The sequence below is a fragment of the Diadema antillarum genome, unplaced genomic scaffold (genome assembly GCF_040938485.1).
Source record: "Diadema antillarum isolate AM-2024a unplaced genomic scaffold, OU_Dant_1.0 seq00001042_RagTag, whole genome shotgun sequence".
Taxonomy (NCBI): domain Eukaryota; kingdom Metazoa; phylum Echinodermata; class Echinoidea; order Diadematoida; family Diadematidae; genus Diadema; species Diadema antillarum.
In genome coordinates, this window is record NW_027271873.1 from 199,267 (window position 1) to 224,392 (window position 25,126).

At 37.1% G+C, this 25,126-nt stretch overlaps 1 protein-coding gene across 2 annotated transcripts in view; it reads right to left on the minus strand.

The window, feature by feature from the left end:
* Positions 1 to 7,009: 7,009 nt before the first annotated feature.
* Positions 7,010 to 25,126, minus strand: part of LOC139743016 (MOB kinase activator 2-like) — a 45,138-nt gene continuing 27,021 nt past the window's right edge. The window contains exons 1-5 of one of the 2 annotated variants that reach the window (XM_071653521.1): positions 24,644 to 24,703; positions 16,605 to 16,771; positions 13,281 to 13,380; positions 12,462 to 12,586; positions 7,010 to 12,016 (exon numbers count right to left, since the gene is read on the minus strand). In XM_071653521.1, coding sequence (XP_071509622.1) covers positions 11,685 to 12,016; positions 12,462 to 12,586; positions 13,281 to 13,380; positions 16,605 to 16,771; positions 24,644 to 24,693 — 774 coding nt within the window. In that variant the 5' untranslated portion in view covers positions 24,694 to 24,703 and the 3' untranslated portion in view covers positions 7,010 to 11,684. Of the gene's footprint in view, positions 12,017 to 12,461; positions 12,587 to 13,280; positions 13,381 to 16,604; positions 16,772 to 24,643; positions 24,704 to 25,126 lie in introns of those variants that run through there. The other variant, XM_071653522.1, reaches the window with a different exon arrangement.

Consider the following 25,126-nt stretch of genomic DNA (forward strand, 5'->3'; position numbering starts at 1 on the left):
ACTGTACAATCAGCTGTCACAAGTAACCTGTTACATCAAGTAAACACCATCGCAGCTTTAATATCGAAAAGAACAGTTTCCACATAACTTCACGAAGCAGATGTTGAGCAGGACCAGTTACAAAAATAGAAGAACAAACAAACAAAAACAACAACACATACAGTTGTCTACAGATACTTAATAATTCAATTGTGAGTATGCAGGGTTGAGGCAGTACAGACATGAACATAAGTCATGGTTTTCTGGCCAACATATCTTCCATATTCCCCACACGTGGGATTTGTAGATAGCTTCCATATCTATGATACTTTTTGGGTTGGTTTCTTTTCTTTTCTTTACTGGAAGTTTGTTAGAAGTATGCTAACAAGAGAGACAAGAAATATCTGGATTTAAAATGCAGCTGCAAAAAAAAAAAGTCATCCCCTTTTTATTTATTTTACTTCTCCAAAAATTAAAGTAACGAGAGTAATTATATAAACTTAGACCATGAGGGACGGGCAACAAAACTGTTTACACTGTGACAAAGTCGGTATGGCTATCTGTCACTTTTCGGGGAGATAATCAACACTCAATACACATGCATGGAATCAAATGTCCATAAATTTCTTACAGATAATAACATGGGAAGTAACACCACAGACCAAGTCATATCACTTCCCTCTCCATTCCCACCTAGTTCTGAGTATAGCTAAAAATGGAGACAGAATACACCTGAATCTCATCAGTTCAATGATAATTCTGGACAACAAAGTTAGAATTTACACTTTGATGAAAATCTGTAGTGAAAAAAACAAAACAAAACAAAAATGCTCATTCCTCAATTAAAATATCAGTACATTTAGAACTTCAAAATTTTACCTGGATTACAGCTGATTTACAACCAGTTTTTCCTTTATGAATCCATACTGTCTTTGTAACAACAAATAATACTTGTCACTAACCATTGCTCGCTTGACAGGTATTTATTGGATAACGTCCATTGCAGCCCACAGGCTGAATTGCGGACATTTACATGAATCAGCAGGAACTTTATCCTATACAACTCATCAAGACAGAGCTCCATTGGTGGGGCAGTGCCACTGACAATCCTAGATAATATTGGCATTTATCTCTATCACTTCTTTACTGCTTTCAGTTATTGTAACCATCATTATAAACTTCTACTGCGGCTGGGTATGGTCTATACCATCTTAAAATATATATCACATATCTAAATTCTTGTGGCAGCTTATGTCTTATCATATCCCATCCAAACACAAAGACAAGTGGTCTCTGGAACGCAGCTGGAAATGCTCTAGAGGCATTGATAGAAAATAACAATGAAAAGTAATAAAGCTTTAAACAAAAGAACGGAACACTGTCATTTCAGATGAGAATTCAAACATGAATGTATTTCCACGATAATGAAAACCTGAATAACATTTACATATCAGTATATCCCTTCCTTTCTTTCCTTTCTTTTTCCCCTGTGCCGCCAGATTACTGGGGCTTTAGTAGCAGTAAAATATGATATACGCAGATCATAAAGTGCTTGGAATTGAGAAACGCCCAATACACACGTTTAGTCTCCACCTACAGAAGAAAGTCCAATTCAAGTTCAGAAGAACAAGTTTCCAAAAAGAAAAGAGAGTAAAACAAACAGAACAGTACATGTTCAATCAACTTCAGTCACATAAAAGTAAAGACTTAATGATTACAATAATGATCACAATCACATATTACATCGACCCTTGATGGTGACCACTATACTTTGCTATAACTTGCCAGGCTTCTTCATTAGCATTTGTTTAACCATCAACGCTCGAGCTCATTGTAATTAGACAGCCCACTGAAGCATAACAACAGAGAGGTCATCACGACATGGTAGGGATAGACAGAAATGTGAGGGATTAGGTAAGCTGTATTCACTGATGGTTAGTTTCTACTAGATAGTTGTGTCAATCAGTGAAAAACAACAGCACTCCATTAACCCATTGAAGACTAGTCCCGAGTATATTCCGGCAGGTGTCTATGGGAAATGAGCCCGTCCTGAACAGGTTAAAAGTGCTTTGTGCGAATACAGAACAGTAAGGGTTGAACAAGGGCATAAACTTAAAGGGACGCAGTCCTCACGAAATTTAAAAAAATATGTTGTTGTTGGTACCTCCAATGAACTACTTTCATCAAAAACAAACTTTCAAATCACCAAATAAGCTCGTACATTTCGGTTAAAAAAGTGTGACTCTGCAAATGAGCAAGTCTTGGCGGAGAGTCATACGTCATCGATGCACAACTCTTTCCAGCGGTGTTCTGCTCGTCATCCCTAGTTATTTATAAATACATGTTTACTATTTATTTTTATATTAATTGTATATATAAATAAGCTTGAAATATTTTGTTTGAAATAATAAAACCACATATTGTCACATTTTATGAAAAAATCAGATACGATCATTTTGAACACTTAAATTGGTTTTCTGAGGCACGGCTGTCAACTTGAGTGGGGCATCAATGACGTTGCACCTTTTGGCAGGCTCTTACACGATCGCTTGCAGGAATTATTTTTTAAAAATCACGTACAGAGACAATTTTTGATGTCCACGCGTATAAATTGGTGAAAGGTTATATTTTTTACTCTTCTTAATTATCAGTACAGTGAAAATCTCAGGACTGCTTCCCTTTAATTGGCTCACAACTCTCCCCCTTGTTACTGCAGAGTAATATTGCAAGATGCTTCTTTTAGTCTAAAAAAGGGAATCAACAATTGTGACCCCACCTGGCTTAAAAAGTCATCCATGCTCATAACATTCAATGATTTGATAAATGGATGATATCCTCAAAGCTTCCACGTTATTCCTGTCAAAGAGACAAATTTAGTGTGCAAATGAATGTAATTCTTTTGAGACCATGATATCACTCCCTTATCTTATCTAAAGCAGGAGTGCCAGTATGTGTCTGCCATCTCTACTTCTTCTTCTATCCCCTTTTTATTAAACAAACTCATTTCAGGGGTTAGATTCTTTCAAGAGAATAATTCCAGGTGTTATATTCAGAAAATCTTTAAATGCTTTGCAATGTGAAAGACTGCATAATTCTAGATATGCTTAGTCTGTATGCAAATATTCATCAAGTTCTGCTTCGAAATGGTTTCGTTCACAAAACACTAGGGGAAAAGACAATAAACAAAAGAACAAATGAACACACAGAAAAAAAAGGAATACATCAAAGACTTACAGATATCTGAGGACATTACTTTCCATACATACAAAAATATAACTCTATATCCCAGCACTGTCAGCCAATAACTTGCTGCACTAAAAATTTATGCAGAACTATACAGTGTAGAAAACAACAGGCTGCAGTAAAATATCATATTTCCTCTACTCTCTGCATCCTTTCTGCCACAGTATATCACTATTTCCTTTCAGTAAAACAACCAAGAAAAACTCCAAAGAAGAAAAACCCTTGCATTCACAAATACAGGTGTACTATCAGAGTTTCTATTTGTTAGATTATTGCATTGTTTGCTTCTCTGAGCAATAACTGACCACAATCCTGCACACTAGCTGCCATCACTTGCTCGTCGAGAAGAAACATATAAATGTTAGCATATGAACTATCAGTTCTTTTTGTCCCACTGTGGAATGGTCACAGAGAATAAGTATTATTTCATTTTCTCTTGCTGACACATCCTAAGTCTCACCAGTAAACTAATGGCATTTGCAGGGAGGGTGGATATCCCAACAAATCTGATATGCAACATTTGCTATTTTCATGCCTAAGTGTGTACCTTGCTTACAATTTTCTTTATAACTGTACAATACATTTAATAAAACCCTGAAATACATAGAGCTGTTACATAATAGTAAGAAATAAATGGGAGATGACACTTACATTTTTTTAAATAATTATATGTGAACTGTCATGGACACATTCAAGCTAGTTAAACATTGGTACACAAACCAGGTTATACATTGATTTCTTTCATATCAAAAGCTGATATCAATGAGGTACAAATAAATTCTAGAAGATGTCTTTAAAAGGCATACTGTTGCATATTACAAACTCCCAGCTATCCAAGTATCTGAACACAAACATGATATTTTCCACAGTCACTTTGCTGGCCCACTGCAAGAGATTAGATAGTGATAACTTTGTTTAATGTTATTTCCATTTCTATGTACTTGCTATTTAAATATTATGATGTGTAACATATAACCACAATTGTCTTTAATTCAATGGTTTCAGGTCTTTGCAGCAACACTGATGGGGCAACATTACATTCTGAAACAAAAATAAAGACAATTCTGTAGTCTACAGGCAGGGTAAACCATGATGGTCTCAAGTTGTAATCAAAGAGGATGTTACCTTACTTTAACAGACCATGCTGCATTATAGATGGAACAGAGTGAACATGGGAAACTCTGTCATGAATCTGCAACATTTACATTTTTCTTTTGCTTGTTTCTTTGTAGGTACTGTGAAAACTAATAATAGAATATTGTATTCATCAGTCCCTTTGCATTGCAGATAACAATTTGGCTTAAACAAGCACCATGAGCACCGAAAGGTGGACCTGTGCATGAGACAAATAGCCACTATTATCATTATTATTATTTACCCTCTTTCAACATGAATCCTGCATTTCTCTGCACATTACATGTAATTGCTTACAATTATATAAGTCACAGCAATGCATTACATGAACTTCTTAGTGGCGAATGGAAGCCTGCAATGTTATCTGAATACATTTACACACCATTCTTTATAATGTCTCCAAAGAACACACAAAATATGTTTTTCCTACCATTCTATTTTGTCAGAAACTATTTAGGATTAAACTTACATTGCCACCTCCCAATGTTTCAACTTCTGTACTACCTGGTACCAGTAATACAGGCAACACAGTACTTACAACTTATAGTTGGCATGATGGAAATTACCCAACAGCACAGGTCTAACTGCCACTGCATATCACATGTATGTAGATACAGTATAACTTTGCATTTTTGAAATGCCAGCCTCAAGCTTGGTATTTACAATCTATTCTTCCCACTGACTTTCAACATACACTTGCACCACTGATCTTTACGGGACGTGCCTGGATATCTCATTGGCCCATTTACACTGCACAAAGAAGTGAAGCCGCCATGCGGCCATCTTACCAGGCGCACTCTATGGGGACATGCACATATTTTCCAGCAGAGACTGTCACCAAGATCATGTGATAACATGAGCTTCGTACACAGGAGAATGGGTGATGTACGTGGCAAGATGGCAGTGCGATGCCTTCATAGTGATTGGCCTATGAGATATCCAGTTACCTCCTATAGAGATCAGTGGCCTGCACACACACAACCCTTCATGCAGTCATGTCATTGCCATTGGTGAGGAGTATGTGGTGCTTTGTGGTCCCACATGCTAGAGATGATGTTAGCTGCCATAGAATGACCATCCACACACATGGGAGTGAAAAATCAGCTGAAATGCACAAACTCAGCCAAACACACAAAATAAATGATTATGGGTGGCGTTAATCATAAGAATCCAAAGTTAAAATTTTGTAACGAGGCATCAGGCAATAGGAATCCACGTTCAAGCCAGAAATTCACAAGAGCTAAAGTCATGTTGGACTCTAGAATATGATTTTTGTTACATTTTTGCAACAGGACCTGACCATTCAGGAGTTACACTGAATTGATTAAATCTTATTGGAATGAAAATGTACAACTTTTACAAGTTCCTATGCTACGATATGTATGAGGGGGAGGAGGTACAGTGTTAAAGATATAATGATGGTGTCAAAGCACTGTTCATTGTCAATACTGGTAAGGACCATCTATGAATCTACACTGTGCTGAATAAACAATGAGACATGAACCAGCTGCACCCAGAAGACTCCATTACCCATTACCTTTTTGACATAGAAAACATGCTGGCGATAAACAAAATAAATGCTACTCATATACACAAAAACCCAACTTAAAAACTTATAACCGGAAATTCTATGTCTCTCTTTTTTCTGTCTGCTAATTCCCAAATAGTAGTTGTACACAACCTTTATCTAGTACATGTTCACCTCAAACACATTTATTGCACTTTGTAGATGTATAGTATACAGTACTTATGGAGGTTGAACAAATACAGTATCTTTTGTAAATCTTCAACAAACACAGCACATCACTGCTAAGACTTTACATACATGGAATATATATGGACTACTGAAGGCAAAACCTTTTTTTTTCAACCCCACACTGTCTCCTGAGCCATGTTGTAGTTAGCACTCTAGCACAGGAATACATTTGTAATGAAGAACACAGCAAATTACAAGCTGCTAGCAGAGCCGATATGATGTGGAAATCTACCAATGTGCTGTGACAGCGATTATTTGAGTGCATTATTTTTTGTCAGTGTTTATCTAATATTTCAGGACACACAGCTATAGTCTGCAGATTATTGATGTAGCGCCCTCTACAGATAGTGCATCAGGTGACTGGGTTTGTGTTTGAGTTTTCATTCAAGCTACACTTCTCTTTGGGGTGATTCCCCTCTTGATCAACCTCATAAAAGATTGACAACATGTCTTCATTGATGATTTACACAACTCCCTATAAAAATATTCTACTTCACTGCTTTGTGCTGCAATCATATCAAATTAAGCATATTCTCCCTTTTTTTTTCTTTTTGGCTGTTGATGTGCATGAATATGGAAGGTTACCTATTTGTCTTTCATTTCAATTCACAATAAGTCTTTTTCCCCTCCGTATTTCAGTCACTTCAGAACTAATTTCCATTCCTTTCCAATCCATTCCATCACATAATTTAAATCCCCCCCCCCAAAAAAAAAAATGTTCTTTGGGTTTAGCCCATTTGCCTACTTCTTCTCCTGAAATGTTATCTGCTGATTATTCACTTTACATTAATTTAGTCCTATTGTCCAAAATTTGAGCCAATAAAACTAAGGCAAGTATATGGCTACAAGACACCCTTTTGTAACTACCTCTTTAGGGTGAACTTTTTGTGTGTGTGTGTTTCTTCATTTTCAATATTAAGCCAAACTGGACCAAAAATACTAAAATATTTTTCTTGTACAATCTTGGTTCCACTTGTCTAGAGTTATACTATCGACCATGGTTTCTAAGTGATACTTTCTATAGCATGAATCCGAGAAAGGTCACTGCCTGTTTAACTGTGGATGTACCTCTTTCTCTTGAAGTCATTTGGGCAAAATGTTTGTCGGATATACGAGATGTGAGTGTGCAAATTCTGTTGAACTGATGCTACATGCTCTGCTATTGATTAGTTTGCATGTAGAGTGTAATTTTCGGCAGCAATTAGCACATCTAAGTCTCACTCGAGATACTTCATGCTGGGCGCGTGATATGACCCATGCAAAAAAAAAATTGTGGTATTTCAAAGCTGGATTACCCAAAAGTGGATGAATGGCCTTTAGCAATATACTCAGATTACTCCTGTTCTATTTACGATGATTTAAACTGCTAATCTTCTATTTGTCTTGACTAATTTTTTCCTCTGTTAAAATAGCACTAATCACAAGAAAACAGAAGTATTGAAAACCCTGAATCCATAACTTACATCACAAATCAACCCAGAAAACATGCCTAAACAACTTTTCACTGCAATAGGCAAGCTATTTGGTAAACAACAGATACAACATCATAAAAGGCACTTGGCATATACGTCCCTTCCTGTTTTTGATTTTGCGTAAGCCTCACAATTCAAAGACAACAGCATGTATTTCAAAACATTGGATTCATCTGGACTTATTATATACATAGCAGAACAAGATGTGGCACAACAGGGCCCATTTCATAAAATGTTGCTATGACAACAACTCTTGCTGGAATGGCAAGTGTCATGGTGATGACAAGAATCCAGCTTCCTGATTGGCTGTTGCTATGGGAAGTTGCTATTCTAGCAAGTTGTTGCCCAAACATCTTCTATGAAATGGGGTCCAGGAGTGCACTTATGAGTACCTTCATGTGGAAAATATTCCATCTTCACTACACTATCACTTGGATCATTACACACCATAGAATAAGTATACACTCTTGATTAGCAATATTGTGTTTATACTTGTAACTGAATAAATGACCGTACAGTAGTTCAACACTAACTGTATGTTAACCTTGCTGAAAAAAACAGAAAGGGTTAGCATTCATATTAACTTTGACGTTTTCTAGTGTCACCACTGGTACACTTTCATTAGTGTACAAGTGTATCAATTGAAAATATGCACCTAGAATGTGACAGCTAGCAGGCTCAAATGAATTAATGGGCAATTCTATAAAAATAAATGCACATGTCATGCTACTGTCATTCCAATGAATCCCTGGCAGCAAGAACTATGTGTGACTCACTATGGGGTTACATGTTGTCAAGTCATTTCTGGCCTACAATTACTTCATAATCATGTGCATGAATGATTTGTTTTCCTGCTAACTGTCCAAACTGTCCATACCTAATGGACACTCAGATTGTCTGGCAAAGAAAGAAAGAAAGAAAAACAAAAGAAAACAAGTCATATATTATACATCATTACTGTGACTTCACTTTGAAATCAAGGAAAAAAAAAATAAGTGCCCTAAAATTAACTAATTTCAATGTATTTTTGCATTACCCCTAACAAACACATCCACACAACATACATGCACACACACACACACACTCACAAACAAACACACACACATACCTGGGCACTGAATACATAACTCTGTATCATCCCTGCACACTGAAATATAATAGTAACTATTAGCGAATGCACAGAAACACAACCGCGAGTGCCGCTTCTTCGCATTTGCCTTTAAAGTGTGTGTGTGTGAAGAAACAACTGCGTGTATCGTAAAGGCGTCTAGCTGCGGATGTTTAAAATGGGTCTAGCCCCGTACACTGTCGTAACCCTTGCTGCTGCACTGGCCTTGGCGTTTGAAGTGATACAAGCTGGGCAACTCTGTATAATGTGCGCATATGGAGCATGAGGCCATTTTTTTTAAAACCCACTGCAAGCTGCCCAGCCATTTCGTATCAAACTTTGCTACATATTTTGCAATGAGAGCAAGTGCAGTAGGTGAACAGGCAAATGAAAGAGGTTAAAAAGACCTAAACAAATAAATTGTAAATGAACAATGGTAACTTTCCAATGGCTTGGATTATTTTCCATTCTTGGGAATCTACTTCCCACTCATAAATACTGTCTAATTGTCCATCCTCTGATGAGTTGTTTGATGTTGTAAGTATATACGAATGAGCAGGACACAAATACAGCCTTTAAATCGCAAAGAATAGAACACAAAGAAAGGTTTCAGAGATTTTACACGTTCTTTGTATTTTACTGTTTTAAATCTACACTGCACTGACATACAACACTGTGGCATGTCCATATACACAGTAATAACCATGAAAAAATAAATATCAGGAGAACAGACTTGCTCTTGCTTTTTTTATGAATATAACCTTTTTAAATGTTTTTTTTTTTCATTTTATAGGTTTTACAGTTGGATGTGAACAATCTGTCCATGCTAGGTAAACTAGGTTAAATAAATAAATACAGATATACTCGAGGCGACATAAACTAGACACACATATACACACACTTTATGTCCCCGGACTATATTGCAATGGAACAGGGCTGGTAGTGAATGACATACAGCATACAGGCCCCTACTGTTTTCAGATTAAAGATTTTCTCTGTCACGACAAAATCCCCCACAAAGGTTTCATTTCATTGGCGCCTCTTGCCATAATGATGACACAGTTGCAAACGTCTTTGGTTGCATCCTTTGGGTAAATGAGCACCGCTAACACATCGTTGAGACTGTAATGCATTGTAATGCATAAGGCAAGGTTATGGGAAAAAGTTTCAACAACTGCGCTATGCAAAGGAGTGCCATTTTCAATAAAGATGGCCAGGTCTACTGGGTGTCCATCACTATGTGCAAGCCAGTATCTTTGCATGCCGAAATTTCTAGGGGATACAAGTTTCTGGATTCGTTTAGCCAGTTTTCATTCTCAGTTGACGTAAGACCTACCTCCATACAATGCTGAAAGTTACTACTGCACTCTGTACTTCAAAATCAGTATATATGGGACTGAGAGAAAGTTGTGGGTATTGTGTTGACTCATTTCATTCCTCATGGCAATAAAAAGATGAGACTTACTGCAGACATAGTGCATGTGTGTCTACACCACTTGTAGCAGTGCACCTAAAAACAGTTTTGCAGCAACTGGAACAGTGTTGGTATGCACACATCCATAAGCACAGCTATTGGATTTTTTTGGTTTTGTTTTGCTTTGCCTAAAAATGAAGCCAGAACATGGAGGTACTACTGTTAAAGATAGCCAGATTACTGAGAAAGAAAATCTTGGCAGGCCCATATGCTAAAGCTACCACGCTAATAACTAATAAATCTCAAAATAACTCTACGATCAGTGATGCACGCGATGGCAAGAAAGTAACGGTTGAACAACAAAAAGTTCCCCTAAATTACGGTAGCAAAAACATAACAAGAAGCCTAGCACACTGTCATTAAAGCACAGATCAAGTTACCAGCACAGCACCATTTTCTAACGGCCTTTGGGAAGGTGATTGACAAAGTTGGAAAAATCATCAACAAAATTCTTCAGGACGTTACCAACTAAGCGCTGCAAAGATATCAGTTTGGTCATGTGACAAAGACATCACTAGGGTGGCACTTGTCGTATGACTTTCAACGAAATGTCACTGACAGGAAATTTTCTTTAAAAAAAACAACAACAGGGACTTTAAAACTCTGCGTCTCTCCACTCAATATCACATGTGAACATTCAAATGGGCAGAATACTGTAAGCACAAAGGCTCTGCCTTTCACAAAGTTTTGAAGAAAAAAGAGTGTGCGAAGCCAGGTAAGGAGTTCTCCTCAAGACGCTCAAGTCAAATGGCCAATTCAGTGATAATCTGATATGTCCTTTAAACATCACAGAAGCTGAGTCCATGACGCTCACATAGTTCGTTTGATTTTTGTTTTTTGTTTCACTACCAGACCTCAAATTTTTGGCAAATTATTGTATTACTTTCACATCTTCTGCCAAAGACATAACCAAGCCATAAACCCTCCAAAAAACAACAAAACAAAACATCCAAATGACAAAATCTCTTTGAGCAAATTAATAATTCTTGCATTGAGATGCTTGGTTTATATATATAATAATGTATTGCAACTGATTATCAATCAGTTGCAATATAAAAACAATTCTCTTTGGTATAACTGCTACAAGAACGAAGAGACCTGCCATACCACTTGTAAACAAGGTTTGGAATAGATTGCAGCACTAAAAGCAAACATTTGTACTTTTTTTTTCAAAGTGCACAAACATTTGATCAAATGTTTCCCATCGATCTCACGGTAAACCATACTTGGACTCCTATATCAGCGCTGTGTTGATCTTTCTTTTGTAATCATTTTGTTCTTAGTTTGCATGAACCAGGGGCAATGATGTGCAGTTGCTCAACATGTAGGTAGAGTGACATGATTTTTTGCTACTATTTTGTGTTTGCATCCACATTGGAGAAGAGTTGAAAAAGGCCTCAAGCCTTTAGGACATTGACATGCGACAGCCTAGCTGTACGCAACTCACTAGCCAGCCCTGCGTAGTGGGAGGGAGGACGAGGAGATGAGGGGGAGAAGAAAGAAAGAAATTCTCCATCGTCACGGATTTGTGTTCAGGTTTGACTGCGAATTTGACGACGCCGACGACGACGAGCCCTGTGATTGCGAGGTGGAGGTTGAGGAGGAGAGCGAGAGACTGATGTGGAGAGCCTCCTTGAGGTCCTCCAGGGAGCCCGAGATCTCCTTGCGCTCCAGGAGCTTGAACTCCTGGGTGAAGAGGACCATGTGGGTGAAGATGGTGTTGAGGTGGCAGTGGAGGTCCAGCCGCATCATGTGGTCGTAGTGCGCGCAGTAGATGTGCTCCAGGACCTGGAACAGGAACCGCAGGATCCGCTGGACCACCGACTCAAAGTCGGCTGGGAAGACTTTACCTGGGGACGTGCAGGGAGAGACAACAGATGTCTTTATGCCTCAGCAACATGAAGCAAAATCCCAAGTATAATGTACGAGGAGCCAAGAAATTCATACTGTGGACTCCCATTTTAACAAACGCCGTTAAAATGAAATTCTTGTTACAAGGAAGTAAAAATTCAGGTCCCAAAATCATCATCTACAAATCTTTATGTACTTTACTGTTCAGCTCGTTAACTAAATTTTGATATAATGAAAGAAAACCGCCAGCCCCAAGGAATTTGTTGTAATGGGAGTTGTCTGTACCTCATAGATGAGAAGAAATGTCAGAACTTTGGCAGCAGTGAGATAAGATACAGTATGGAAGACACTGCACTCAGCTGCAGGAGCACATTACTGCGCACAGTCATTTTGCGTCTTTCAAATACAGCCAAATGCTAACATAACATCCTTCCACGGACTCACCATACTTTGTGGGGAATACCCCCTCGTCGTCTATATGCTTCTGAGCGAATACCATGACATACTCGATGTACTGCGGTGCCGTGCATTTCACTTTTTTCCCTCTGTCGTCGTGCCATTGATATTGTCTGCGAGTAAACCAAAAGATAATGACAGATTGAAACCATCACCAATATAAACGTACATGTACACAACTATTACAAATCTTTGTGACAAAGCAAATTTTCCTTCTTACTAATACATTTGTTTTCCTCTTCCCCAAAATGAACAATTACTCATACTTTCTGAAGTTTGCAGTAAACTGATAATGAAGATGATCATACAGACAACAACTTGCATAAAGTATCAAATGAGTAAACTATAAAATGCAAAGAATGAAGGTACATGTGAGCAATTTTAAGTGCAGGTAACCCACTTACAGTCATTGGTAATTCCCTTTCAATCAAATCTTGTATTTATTCTTTTCCTTTACTTTTTGTATACACAAACTCCTTTAGATCATATCACATATCATTTTACGATAGCTTAGCATGATATCATATGACTTCAGAACATTGTTTTTTCTTGAAAGATACAAATGTACATGAGGATAATCAAAATAAGGAAATATGTTTTGTATTTTCTTAACATACCAATCCGTCCATCCAGGATGTAAAAATCATGCAATTAGAAAACTGATATCAGCACCTTTGTTGTTGTTGTTTCTTTGTGTACTCTTTGCAAGGGGAATTGTAAGTGATTTTGGTATGGGGTGTCACTTAGTGAAACAAGGAGATAATCACTAATGAGTAAAGGAGGATGAATAAAGATATTCCAACTCACACATTGCCGGGTGCTGACATACTTGTACAGGATTCATTGGTACAAAACTGGCCTGCTAAGACACCATAGAGGACGTTGACATTATTAAAGAAAGAGAGAGCTGCAAAAAAAAAAAAAAAATAAGAGAGGGAAAAGAGATACATTCAATGGTCAGTAAAAATTTTTAACATATTGCAAAATACAGTGTGCAGTGTATCTCATCAGCCCCACCTCCATTCTTTAAATGATTGCAAGTGAAGGTTAAAGGTCATCAATCATGACTAAATGGCTGAGCACTGAGTTTACATGCAAACCATTAAAAAAATGCAGAGGTATGAATGAGCATACACCTAACAAGAGAACTTTGATTTTCAATTTTTAATATCAATTATCAATCTTACCCTTTTCCAATCCCATAAACCTATTAAAAAGGAATTCAGATTGTTTAAACATTGATGTTGTAGATCCATAATATAGAATTATAATTGTTTTCATATCATTATTGTTATTTCACAAAAGGCCTCACATGGAAATAGTCAAAAACAGGTTTTCTATGTGTGTTTTGTGTTTGCAAGTGTGCATGCTACCTGTACATACGCTGTATGTGTAATTGAGTAGGTACATACGAATTGTAGCTTTCAGAATCAAAGTCTATATTTAGAGACAGAGACTTCTGAGAAAACATTTGCTTTTCAACACCAATGGCACTTGTGTGCCTTCATGTCTAGATATCACACACAAACACACACACTCTGACATTTTGAAGTGTTTCTGTGCCCCATTCCATTGGAAAACTGACAAGGTGCAATCACATTCAGTGTTCTGCATGAATGCTCACTGAAGTGATATTGTTACACAGATCCTTGGTGAATGTGGGGACAGTATAGCACCCAGGTTTTGTTGTGTCAGCTATATGCAAGGCTGAAAACTGCACATACACATGTAAATCAGTGGAGGGGGGGCTAAGACAAATATGATGCACGAGCAAAATGTAACCACTGAAGTAACTCTAATGGTGCTGTACATCTTGCACCATGCTGATTTAGAATGAATGTGAAAAGCAATCCACAGTTCTGCAAAACAAGAAATTTTCGCATGTATGAAACTTTTGTGAATTTCGCCAGGAGCCAAGATTTGCGAAAGTAAAATGCACGCAAAAAATTCACAGTTACACAATACACTGAACGTCAGTAGCAATTACCAAAAGTTTCATGCTGCCAATATTTCTGGTTTTACATTATATTGACTTAAATTATCAAATCATGACTTATGAAACTAGAAAAGCACTCGCAGAGTGCAGACCTCTGCCAAGCAGCTCATTTTCACCCATACATACAAGCTGAAAGTTGCCCAATTTCCCAATAAAGAAGCCTTGTGTTTACCTCAACAGCTTCCTGCTGCGCGGCATCTCAAGCAGAGCAAGCGCTTTAGTGTGCGTATGCAAACCTCAAATGCGCGCAGCTTGAACTCCCAAGTTCATTGACCCTATTTGCCAAAAGACAAAAAAAAAAACTTCAAAAATTCGTAAAAATTTCCCAATCACCGCAAAAATTTAAACATCCTTTCCTTACAAGTGTCATCATCAACTTTTTCTGTAGGTTTCATCTAAGTCTGTTTACAACTTTTTGAGTTATTTTGCAAACAAACAAACAAGCAAACAGACAAACAAACAAACCCACACTGACAAAAACATAACCTCCTTGGCGGAGGTAATAAGTCATGGAATCTTGAAGAGTAATTGCTTGTAACCACATACAGACAAACCTGTCTGTAGCGGCTACCCCACGGGAGACAGAAAGGTAGCCATTATAGACATGTGGCCGCTAAAGACAGGTGCTCACTAGAGTAGGTTTGACTGTATACTGTTCAAGAATGTATGCACATTACAAGATGTGGTGATCACATTATTGCCTCAAACTCTCATATTGGTAGGCACCTACTGTACATAATATTGGAGGAATCATCTTTTGGTCTATAATTTAGCAGTACAGCTGTTTCCCTGAAAGTCATAATTGCTATGAACACAGCATTTCATCTGCAATCAATGGATGAAAAAAAAAATGTTTCATCCTTTATAATTCTTTTTCAAAGACGTAGACTTAGGGAAGACTTTAAGACTATATTAGAGTTCAGACTAACATGACTTGTGAGATGATGATATATCATGCAATTTGCAGTCATTATATATGATTGTGGTTCATGAAAATGTGTGTGTCACTTGAGAATTCTGCAATTTTCTCATTTCATGTCTAATTTACACAAAACCTCTTCTTTTTTTTTTTGCTCTCATTACTTTACTTGGAAAACATACAACCTTTCAACAGGTTTGCGCAGCCATCTTTTTTTTTTCCGTGGTAACTGTTGATAATATGAATTTGTTCATTTGATACTGTTTTAATTCCCGGAGATATATTATGAGAGTATATGAGAGTATATTAGGCATATTTTATGATATCACACCGCATCAGATTATTTAATGATGTAGAATTTATAATTTTGTTGTACTCCGATCAATATTTGTAAACATTCATTACATTGTACATTTGACTGTTTGTAAACATTATGTGATCAAAACGCAGTTTAAGTGTGACGAATGTACACTTATAATCAGTAATGCCGTGTGGTGGGAGAATGAGAATTTGTAGTGTCTGTATGTGTTTATGTGTGTGAGAGTCACTTATTGGATGTGATGAAGAGATGATTGTGTGTATGTGTTTATGAGTGTACCTGTGTTTGCGCGTGCGTGTGCGTTTGTGAGAGAGAGGGAGGGGAAAGATGTGAATACAATGTAAGAAAAGGAAGTAACCGCATGGGCCCCATTTAATCAGTTTATGTTTACTCGTCACGTACAGTGTGTTGAATGTAGTGAATGTAATATATTTTATAATGAATAATGTTGTAAATGATGTTAATTGTTATTCTTTAAATAGTGATGAATGATTTGAAAATTGTAAATACTTTCTTTTTTTAATCAACTATGTATTGTGTGAACAAATGTTGCAATTCAGCCTTTTGGCTGCGAGAACATTTCATTTAATACACCATACCATACCATACCATACCAATTTACAATTTGATTTTTTCAAACTCATGTTTGACAGCTTGGTGAAAAGAAGCTTGCAGTTATTCGAAGTTATACACTAACTGCATTTACCATGGCAACAGCCAACATGCACTTACTGCTGATACATGTAGGCTGCTACCCAGCTATTGCTTAAAAAAAACTTCAAAGCATTTGAAAACATGCAATAGTTGTAAAGCTGCCCTGTGACTGTGACCCTACAAAGTCTGGGGGCTGGGCCCAGTCCATACTTCAAACACTTGAGGTGGGGAATGCAAACTTACTATTGGTACAGAGCCATTCATTCTGTTCTAGACCGTGGGGTAACCACACAATTTCTCTGATGTCGAACTCTATGATTTGTGCTTTGACGTTCTGGGCATCGAGGTACGGCTTGGGCTCTTCCGTCGGACTTGCTGGTGGCTTGTTCTTGTCTTTATTACGCGCTTTCCTGAATCATGACAGAAAGATGTTAAACAGAGAGACACAGAGATTAATGCAACATACTGAATATACATCTTCTTTACATGAGTGGTAAAACTTACGATGACATGAGAAACATTTCCACAAAGGGGACATGCTTGCACGTCAGCAGCCAATCTAACAGTGTTCAAAGCAGAAGAGTCTGGATACCTCCGGAGACCACTTTCATATTGGGATACACTGCACAAGACAACATCAAACTGACTGCTCAGTAACTTTTGCTGAATTTTTATGAATTTGACTGCTGCCAGCTGAATGGTTGCCTCCTGCCTACTGCCATGACAACTTCAAACATTGGAACTCTGCATCAGTCACAAACTCTTCCAACTATTAAAACAGCCTTGTGAGGAAGAAAGTCTTGGGTCCTAGTCTAGTGTGATTTGGGCTGTTTACAATCACTGTTTTTAAACAACTGCAGAGGAACTTAATTTTCACACAGAAGTACAATGTAACTGTGCACAGTGTTTACATGGTGTTTCCGAAGCATCCTCTTTTCTAGCAACCAATTTACTGGTTTTTTTTTGTTTTTTTTTTACAGATCTCATTAAACACAGACACAATGACAAACTAGCACTGATGTGACCTGCAGTCCATACAACCATATATGTAAAATTGGTGGAGGGTTGTTGTACATTGTCAATTTGTGTTATACAATTTATGCATATAAATTGATTGCCTGATCTATCAACCAAATCATACATTAAAATTGGTTACCCCGCACATACTAATTACATGTAAGTGTCAATTTAGAGCACTGCAATACGCATACATATTGTACATAGTAATCTACCAAATGTATGGTTGTACATTCTGTAGGTGGTCACATCTCTGAATTCTAGCATGTGGCATGCAAAACAAACAAACATGGAGAATATAAACTCTGAGTTACTCGACTTTGGCTTTCCACAACAATTAATTGCAAAATGCCCCTCTACATCAATGTATTGACATATTTGAAAAAATGAGATGGTTGCCAATATATATGACCACAATTGTCATAATGCACAACATTGCTACACACAGTTTGAGAGCTGAACTCCCAGGGGATGAACTGTGGGAAGGAATGTATGGTGATGCAGATGTTGGTGACTGACACAAGTAATTATCAATCATATCAAGCAGCAGTCTTTGACAACAGGGAACATATCATGAATAGTTTGCAATCAAGTACCTAACGTGCATGAATGTACATGTAGCCGATGCTAATGAGATAAGGCCACTTGAGGGAAACCATACTAATAGTCTTTACAAAGATATGACCAAAGTGTAGAGAATCATGGTGACCATTTTGAATTCCAGCACACCTATTCATATGCCATTAAAATGGGATAATCAATGAACTCTAAACTACAAATTGTACATTGTATCCACATACCTACTTGTACATTGTATCCACATACATACGTGTACATGTACACTGTACATATGTGTGGATGTGTGTGTCTGTTTGTGTGTTCTCGCACACAGCTTCAATCGGGGATATCGCACAAAGTGTAGCGTGCCACTCAAGGCAACTAGCCGGGATACGTTTCATGGCATATGCCCATTTGTTTACAGTACTGTATACAACTGTACGTCATATATTTTCGTGTCTTTACAGGACAAGTCCACCTTCATAGACATGTGGGTTGAGTAAATGCAGCAATATTAGTAGAACACATCAGTGAGAGTTTGAGGAAAATCCGACAATCCGTTCAAAAGTTATGAATTTTTAAAGTTTCTGCTCAGTCATGGCTGGATGAGAAGACTACTATAGCTTGTGATGTCATATGCGTACAACGATATAAGGAAAATAAAAAGAGAATTTCACAAAACTTGAATTTTTGAATACAGTGCACATTTCCTCGACTTGTTACACTGACTTATGTTAGAGGTAATATTATTCCCCCCGACTTTTTGAAAGAAAAAAGTCGAGTGTTCTTTTATTATGTGAGAAAAGTGAGAAGATCTGGAATTTTCTTTATACTTTCTTTATATAGTAGTACTCATATGACATCACAAGCTATAGTAGTCTTCTCATCCAGCCGTGACTGAGCAGAAACTTCAAAAATTCATACATTTTGAACGGATTGTTCGATTTTCCTCAAACTCTCATTGATATCTAATATTGCTGCATTCACTCAACCCACATACATGTCTACGAAGGTGAACTTGTCCTTTAATTTCGGGAATAGCAGCTGACTTGCGAAATTCGCGAAAATAAGAACCTTGCAAAATATTCAGCGTATGTAGTATTTAAAACAAATGAAAAAGTACAGTATATAATGCACCTGCCTGTTCTGCATATTTAGGACCTGTATGTAGGCAAAGAGGTTTTCACACTATTCAAATGGGGATATTTAAAAATTTGTGCATATATCCTTGAATGTTGTGTATGCACCTATACACTGTACATGAAACCTGATTTTTTACTTTACAACTAAACTGAATTTAAGGACTACTTTTTTTTTAATGGTTTCCAATTTCAATTAGTCAATTTATCAGGGAAAAAGAAAAGAAAAATAATTTTTCAGAAACATATAAAATGGAATATGCCCAGTTACTTTGAGCAAACTATCACATCCCCAGTTGAAGCATCTTACGAGAGTGCGTGTGTACAAAGTATATGGGCAATTCCACGGTAACTAGGACACAGTTGCCAAAAGTTCAAAATGATATTTGTTTCAAACACCATACTTTTTCAGGCAGTACTTGAGTTGAAGTTTTAAGAATCATTATGTTTTTCAATAAAAGTGGCCATTTTGATTTTCAAAATGGCTGCCAAAATATGCCTATAACTCAATGGTGAAAAGAGTGGATTGTGGCATAACTTACTCTCTGTATATCCACTTTATTAGTACTCTAAACAACAATCTTTTACATGTATGCAGTTACCAGAGGAGTCTTTTACCACACGATAGAAAAAAAAGCTGGTTGCTTTAAAGAATTTGATAAAAACTTTTAATTACTTTGACAATGATTGATGTAACATCAGTTACCAAAAACAAGGAATTTTTAACTTTATTCATCAAAGAAAGTGAGCTTTATGATGTAACTTGGGATTTCTAATGTATGCCCATATGCCTTCATTTCAATACCAGAAATAAGGATACTTGGCATACTGGAGAGTCAAACTGATCACTACAAAATGTGTAACGTCAGTTACCGAAACGTCGTACACGAGTATGTAACGTCAGTTACCATGACAGTAATTATAACTGAGGCAAAATTTTTGACTCTTGGCCATTTCAATACATCTGGGAAGTCAACTTACAACAAAGAGCAGCAATCCCTTTCATAGGGAATTATGTCATTACCATGGTATGTCCATGGATATATTTTTTTCATTTTATTCTATTTCTAAATTTATTTATTCACTCATTTACCATGATTATCTTTTTTTTTGGGGGGGGGGGAGGAGGGGGCTTGAGCTTTCAATTTTTGATTCAGCACAAGTTTAAGGCTAAATCATCTGGAAGTTTAGTTTGCCACATGCAGTATATGCACTCAAACATTCCCAGTCCTACGGGATGATAAAGCTACCAAAGTTTGTAGGCCTAATCAGTGACATGATTGTTTGTTTTTTATACATGTAGAAAAGGTGGTTAACATGCAAACTTGTGCACAGCTTTATACAGAGTGTACCAACAGTTACAATCTTCACCAATGTTTGCTTTTGCCAGCATTTTTTTTTTCTGGAAAGTTAATAGTCAAGTTTCCACCTCAAGGCAAATGCACTTAAAACAGATATCTTCTCTTGAACTTAAATGTGTGGTGTACAGTAGTTAACATGGCACATCTTGTATTATGGTACGTATTAAAGGCATGTACTCATTACTGTTTGAAACTTAAACTGATGTTGCTCAAAGTGAGAGGGGATTCTAGGGTTTAAAAAAATTGTTCATACAGTACACTGTATTTGTTGATTACTTTATTCTATTCATGCAGGGACATTATACAATGCATGATAATTATGAACAGGAAGATTTTTTTTTTTTAAATTGATCTTAGAATTCTTTTGTTGCAAAGTCCGATTTCTTGGTATCTGGAATGTATTTGCAAGCCGTGATATATCAGTGTAAAGGAAAAGAAAAACAGTTAAATTACTTCAAGCAAGGAATAAACCAATAATGATCTTTTGACCAAAAAAGCATTTATTTTTCTTCTTCACAGAGAAATATTAAAAGTGCTACACTTTTCATTTAAATCGATTGATGATGGAGACCTTTTTTTTATTTATGGCCCTAACAATGCCTTGAAGGAGAAAGAGTAAAATAAAGAAAAGAAGAAGAAATATATCACAATAGATTTCATACATATTTATGCATATTTATGAGTTGATAAGTTTGTTTTTCCATGACCTGAAATATATTTTGATATTTTTTTTTCAAGCACAAAAATATCCATGTTTTGTGTAGTACGGTACTGCAAGGTATGATGGGTGGAGCACTCTAGATATAGAAACTTTCCTGTTCATTGAATAAAACAAACAAACAAACAAACAATGTTATGTCAATATACATGTATTTATACTTGGAACTGCTTAATCTATCAATGGCTCTGTGTAATCATAAATGTTGAATTAGAATTCAATCTTCAGACAAATGTCAAGAAATATCCTCTTGTGCATTTACTTTATTTTTGCCCAACTGTGCTATGCCATGGGGGGGGGGGGGGGGGGGCAACCCATTTGTGTCTTAAGATTTTGTTTTAATTTGTTGCTTAGTAGTTGCCTGGGATTGTTACTGGTATATTGCAGCAGTATAATAACCTGTTAAAAAAATTAGTTCTCTGTAAACCCCATGGCAAAGTATGTGTAACGTCAGTTACGTAACGTCAGTTACTGACATGTTTACCTTTAAGTTTTCATAGAACACAAAGAAAATGGACTATTGTTTCATTTCATTTGTGTATTTATGACTGATGAACCAAGGTATGACTCCATATCAAACAAATCATTCTGAATGGTCAGAATTATGAAATATCACAAAACTATTCCCAATCATGATTTTGCATGTGTAAACCCTATGGCAAATGTAAGCGTAACGTCAGTTACGTAACGTCAGTTACCGTCATGCCTTCACTGAAACTGGCATGGTGCTAAAGGGAGACAACTAAAGTGCACATTATTTTGCACACCTGTTCCCAAGAACCTAAAGTGTATTGCCATATTAAACACATAAAGGTTAAAAGTCAGGGACATGAGATATTTCCATTTAAATCTACACCATAATTTCCCATGTCCTTTTTCTGTAACGTCAGTTACCGACACATTTTCACTTGCTATGTGATAAGAAATTCAGTTTGAGAGAAAAACTTTCCTCCTATTTCTTCATTCTCATGAACTTATTCATCAATGCTAATTGCAAGCCCCAGGTGCTTTCATTCACAAAACTACAAAGTAAACAATTTCATGAAAATCCTTACGCGTAACGTCAGTTACCGTGGAATTGCCCATATGTGTGTGTACCGGTACATTATGCAGACACTTGATTAGGAGCCTATTCAATGTTTTTTATACCATACATAATGTATTTTAATGCTTAATTACAGAAATTACCATAAAAACTACACAGGGCCCCCCAGCTAGACTACTGGAACAGATTACCCACACTTGGTCTTTACCTATCAAGGACCTGAACTGGGGATTATATTGACAAGATTTATATTTCTATGATTCTATTAAGTAGCCCCTGATCTCCTTACAGACAGCTGTTGTCGCATGTTGAATGGGCTTTTGAAGCTGAGGATATTCACCTGTCTGTTGCGGAATGGCATCCAATCTACGATAATGGTGGCTTCAAGGACAACATTGATAATACTCTGTAAAATATCGACAACACACACTCAGACAGTTCCCCTAATGACTGCAAGGTAATCTACATTGTATATTGCATTTATCTACCATATAATTTTGTGAACTGGGACTTGTCTGACTGCCGGTATGTTAATGCAAGCAGATTAATTTGTTATTGAGAATGTGTTGATGTACATTGTTTTAGTGCTCCACCGGCATATATAGTGTGTGTGTGTGCGTGTGCAAAATTTTACTCAATTGGAAACACAGGATACTGTCATGCCTACTACATATCCTTTTCACCAGAAAAAAACCTTAATTCTTATCATGAAAATATTATTAGGAAAAAAACACTATTTTCAGTCAAAATCCACTGAATTCACAAAAAATCCCACTTAATTTCTTAAGTCTCTCTTTCTCTCTTCCGCCCCTCTATTCTACCTCTCTCTCCTTCTCTAAGTCCTGCTGGTCTCTCTTTTTTCTCTCTCTGAATTTATTATTATCATAATATCCAAATTCATGAATTTCTTCCGTCGAGATGTTTTCTTTGCAATTGATTGACAAATTGCCCTACATCGACGTTAAAATAAGCACCGAATTGATCAGTGTTTTTTAGTAGTAGCCATGATAAAAAATCATGGGCGTACATCCTGCTCGAGTATGTACGCCCATGATTTTTTATCATGGCTACTACTAAAAAACACTGATCAATTCGGTGCTTATTTTAACGTCGATGTAGGGCAATTTGTCAATCAATTGCATATCATAATATCTTTCTGTATGTACAGTGTACAGCTACATGTACAGTACCTACAGATAAACACCTTCTTATTCTTGATGAACAACCGAGTAAGGACTGCATTTGATATTAATGTCTCTTTTCCTCTCTCTCTCTCTCTCTCTCTCTCTCTCTCATTTTCTAAGTCTGTAATCACTTCTTTTAGTGTCAAGATCAACTGGTTTATACAATGTACTGTAAAAGTTATTTTTGCGAACAGATATTTTCGCAGAGGTCATAGATATTTTTGTGATGTCTTCTTTTGCAATTTGACACAGAGGCTATCATAAAATGGTAAGTGCACTAATGCCTGTCTGATCACTATATTTTTGCATGCTGTTAAATTCGGAGTCCAACAATGATTCGCGAAATTTGCAATAATCACACCCTCCCTAAAATAACAGCTCTTACAGTACTGTTCATGAGTGACACTGGCCATAAACAGTTTCTAGAGTAAAATATCCCGTTTGCGGCAGTTTAAGCATTGTTAAGGGTTTTTCCAACTTGTAAACAAATCAGGCAAATTATTTTCAACCATTTCATATATCATAGACAAGATTATTCATTAACGCAATTGTTTTCATAAAAGAAATTTACCATTGACCAACGCAGTTTTCATGATTTACCAGGGCAAAACCCGGCACAATTTTCGTCGATAAGGGCGATATGCGACGTAGTATTTCTGCTTGCGGCACGATATACAATCCCTATGCAATACGCGCGTGCTCCGCGATCTTTAGCTGAACGCCTTCACATGTCTCGCGAACATTGCGTAAGCGCCAATTCCCATTGCGAAAGCACGTGAAAATAGCGGGCGCACATGCATTGGCCGCAAACAAGATCGCAATTCTGGCGGTGTTGTTGATGTCTTTCTCGTGTTTTTTTCATTTTTTTTCGATGGTAACATCCACTTTCCGAAAAAAATGGCGGCCCACATCAGCTCGCCAAAGTTCTATTTTACGTGAGGATATGTTTTCAAAATCCATGAACATCGAGAAAACGACAAAAAATCCAGTTTCTTGGACCATTGTTTCTTAACTGTTATGTTAAGAAGTACCGAAAATTTCATTTTGGATGCGATATGTTGTCATTTAGGTGAGAAAATTTCACTTTCGTCAGAGATCGTGCCCATTTTATCGGTGGGTTTTTGTTGATTGCTAGTGTTTTAGTGTATGTGTAGTGTGCATGTAACAGTGCAATGCTGTGTTTAGCGGTATATTACCGTGTATGTTGTACCTGCCGCGAACGGCTGCACGGCCGCATACTGACGCAGTTACTCTATATACCTGTGCATCACGACACGTATGATGGTAGAGATTCTCTCCCCTGCACTCATCTGTCTCACAACTCCCATCATTGTCACCGCTGTCGCCTCGCTCGGCGATGACAGAATTTCGGAGGCCAAACCACACAATCTGGGGCTGTAGATAGGTGTTTTTCGGCCACAATTTCATGTGCTGATCAGAAACCCTTCGGTTCTTCTTTGTTCTGCCACGGTTATTCCAATAGTTTGGGTATAAGACTAATGGAGTGCAAACAGTTACGTTAAGTTGAAACAAGTTGACTCCTTGATGCTTTGGACCTCGTACACACCCAGAGGTTGAGGGTACAGGGTTGTGCTGTCGGCACACATTCTTATTGACAATTCATTAGGATGCCTCCATCAATGGCAGGTTTTCTTTTGAAGTATGCACACAGAAACTGTTTACGTTAGTCCAATAACCCTATATTTTTCTTAACTTTTTATGAATTTCTGGCAGGATTCTTGC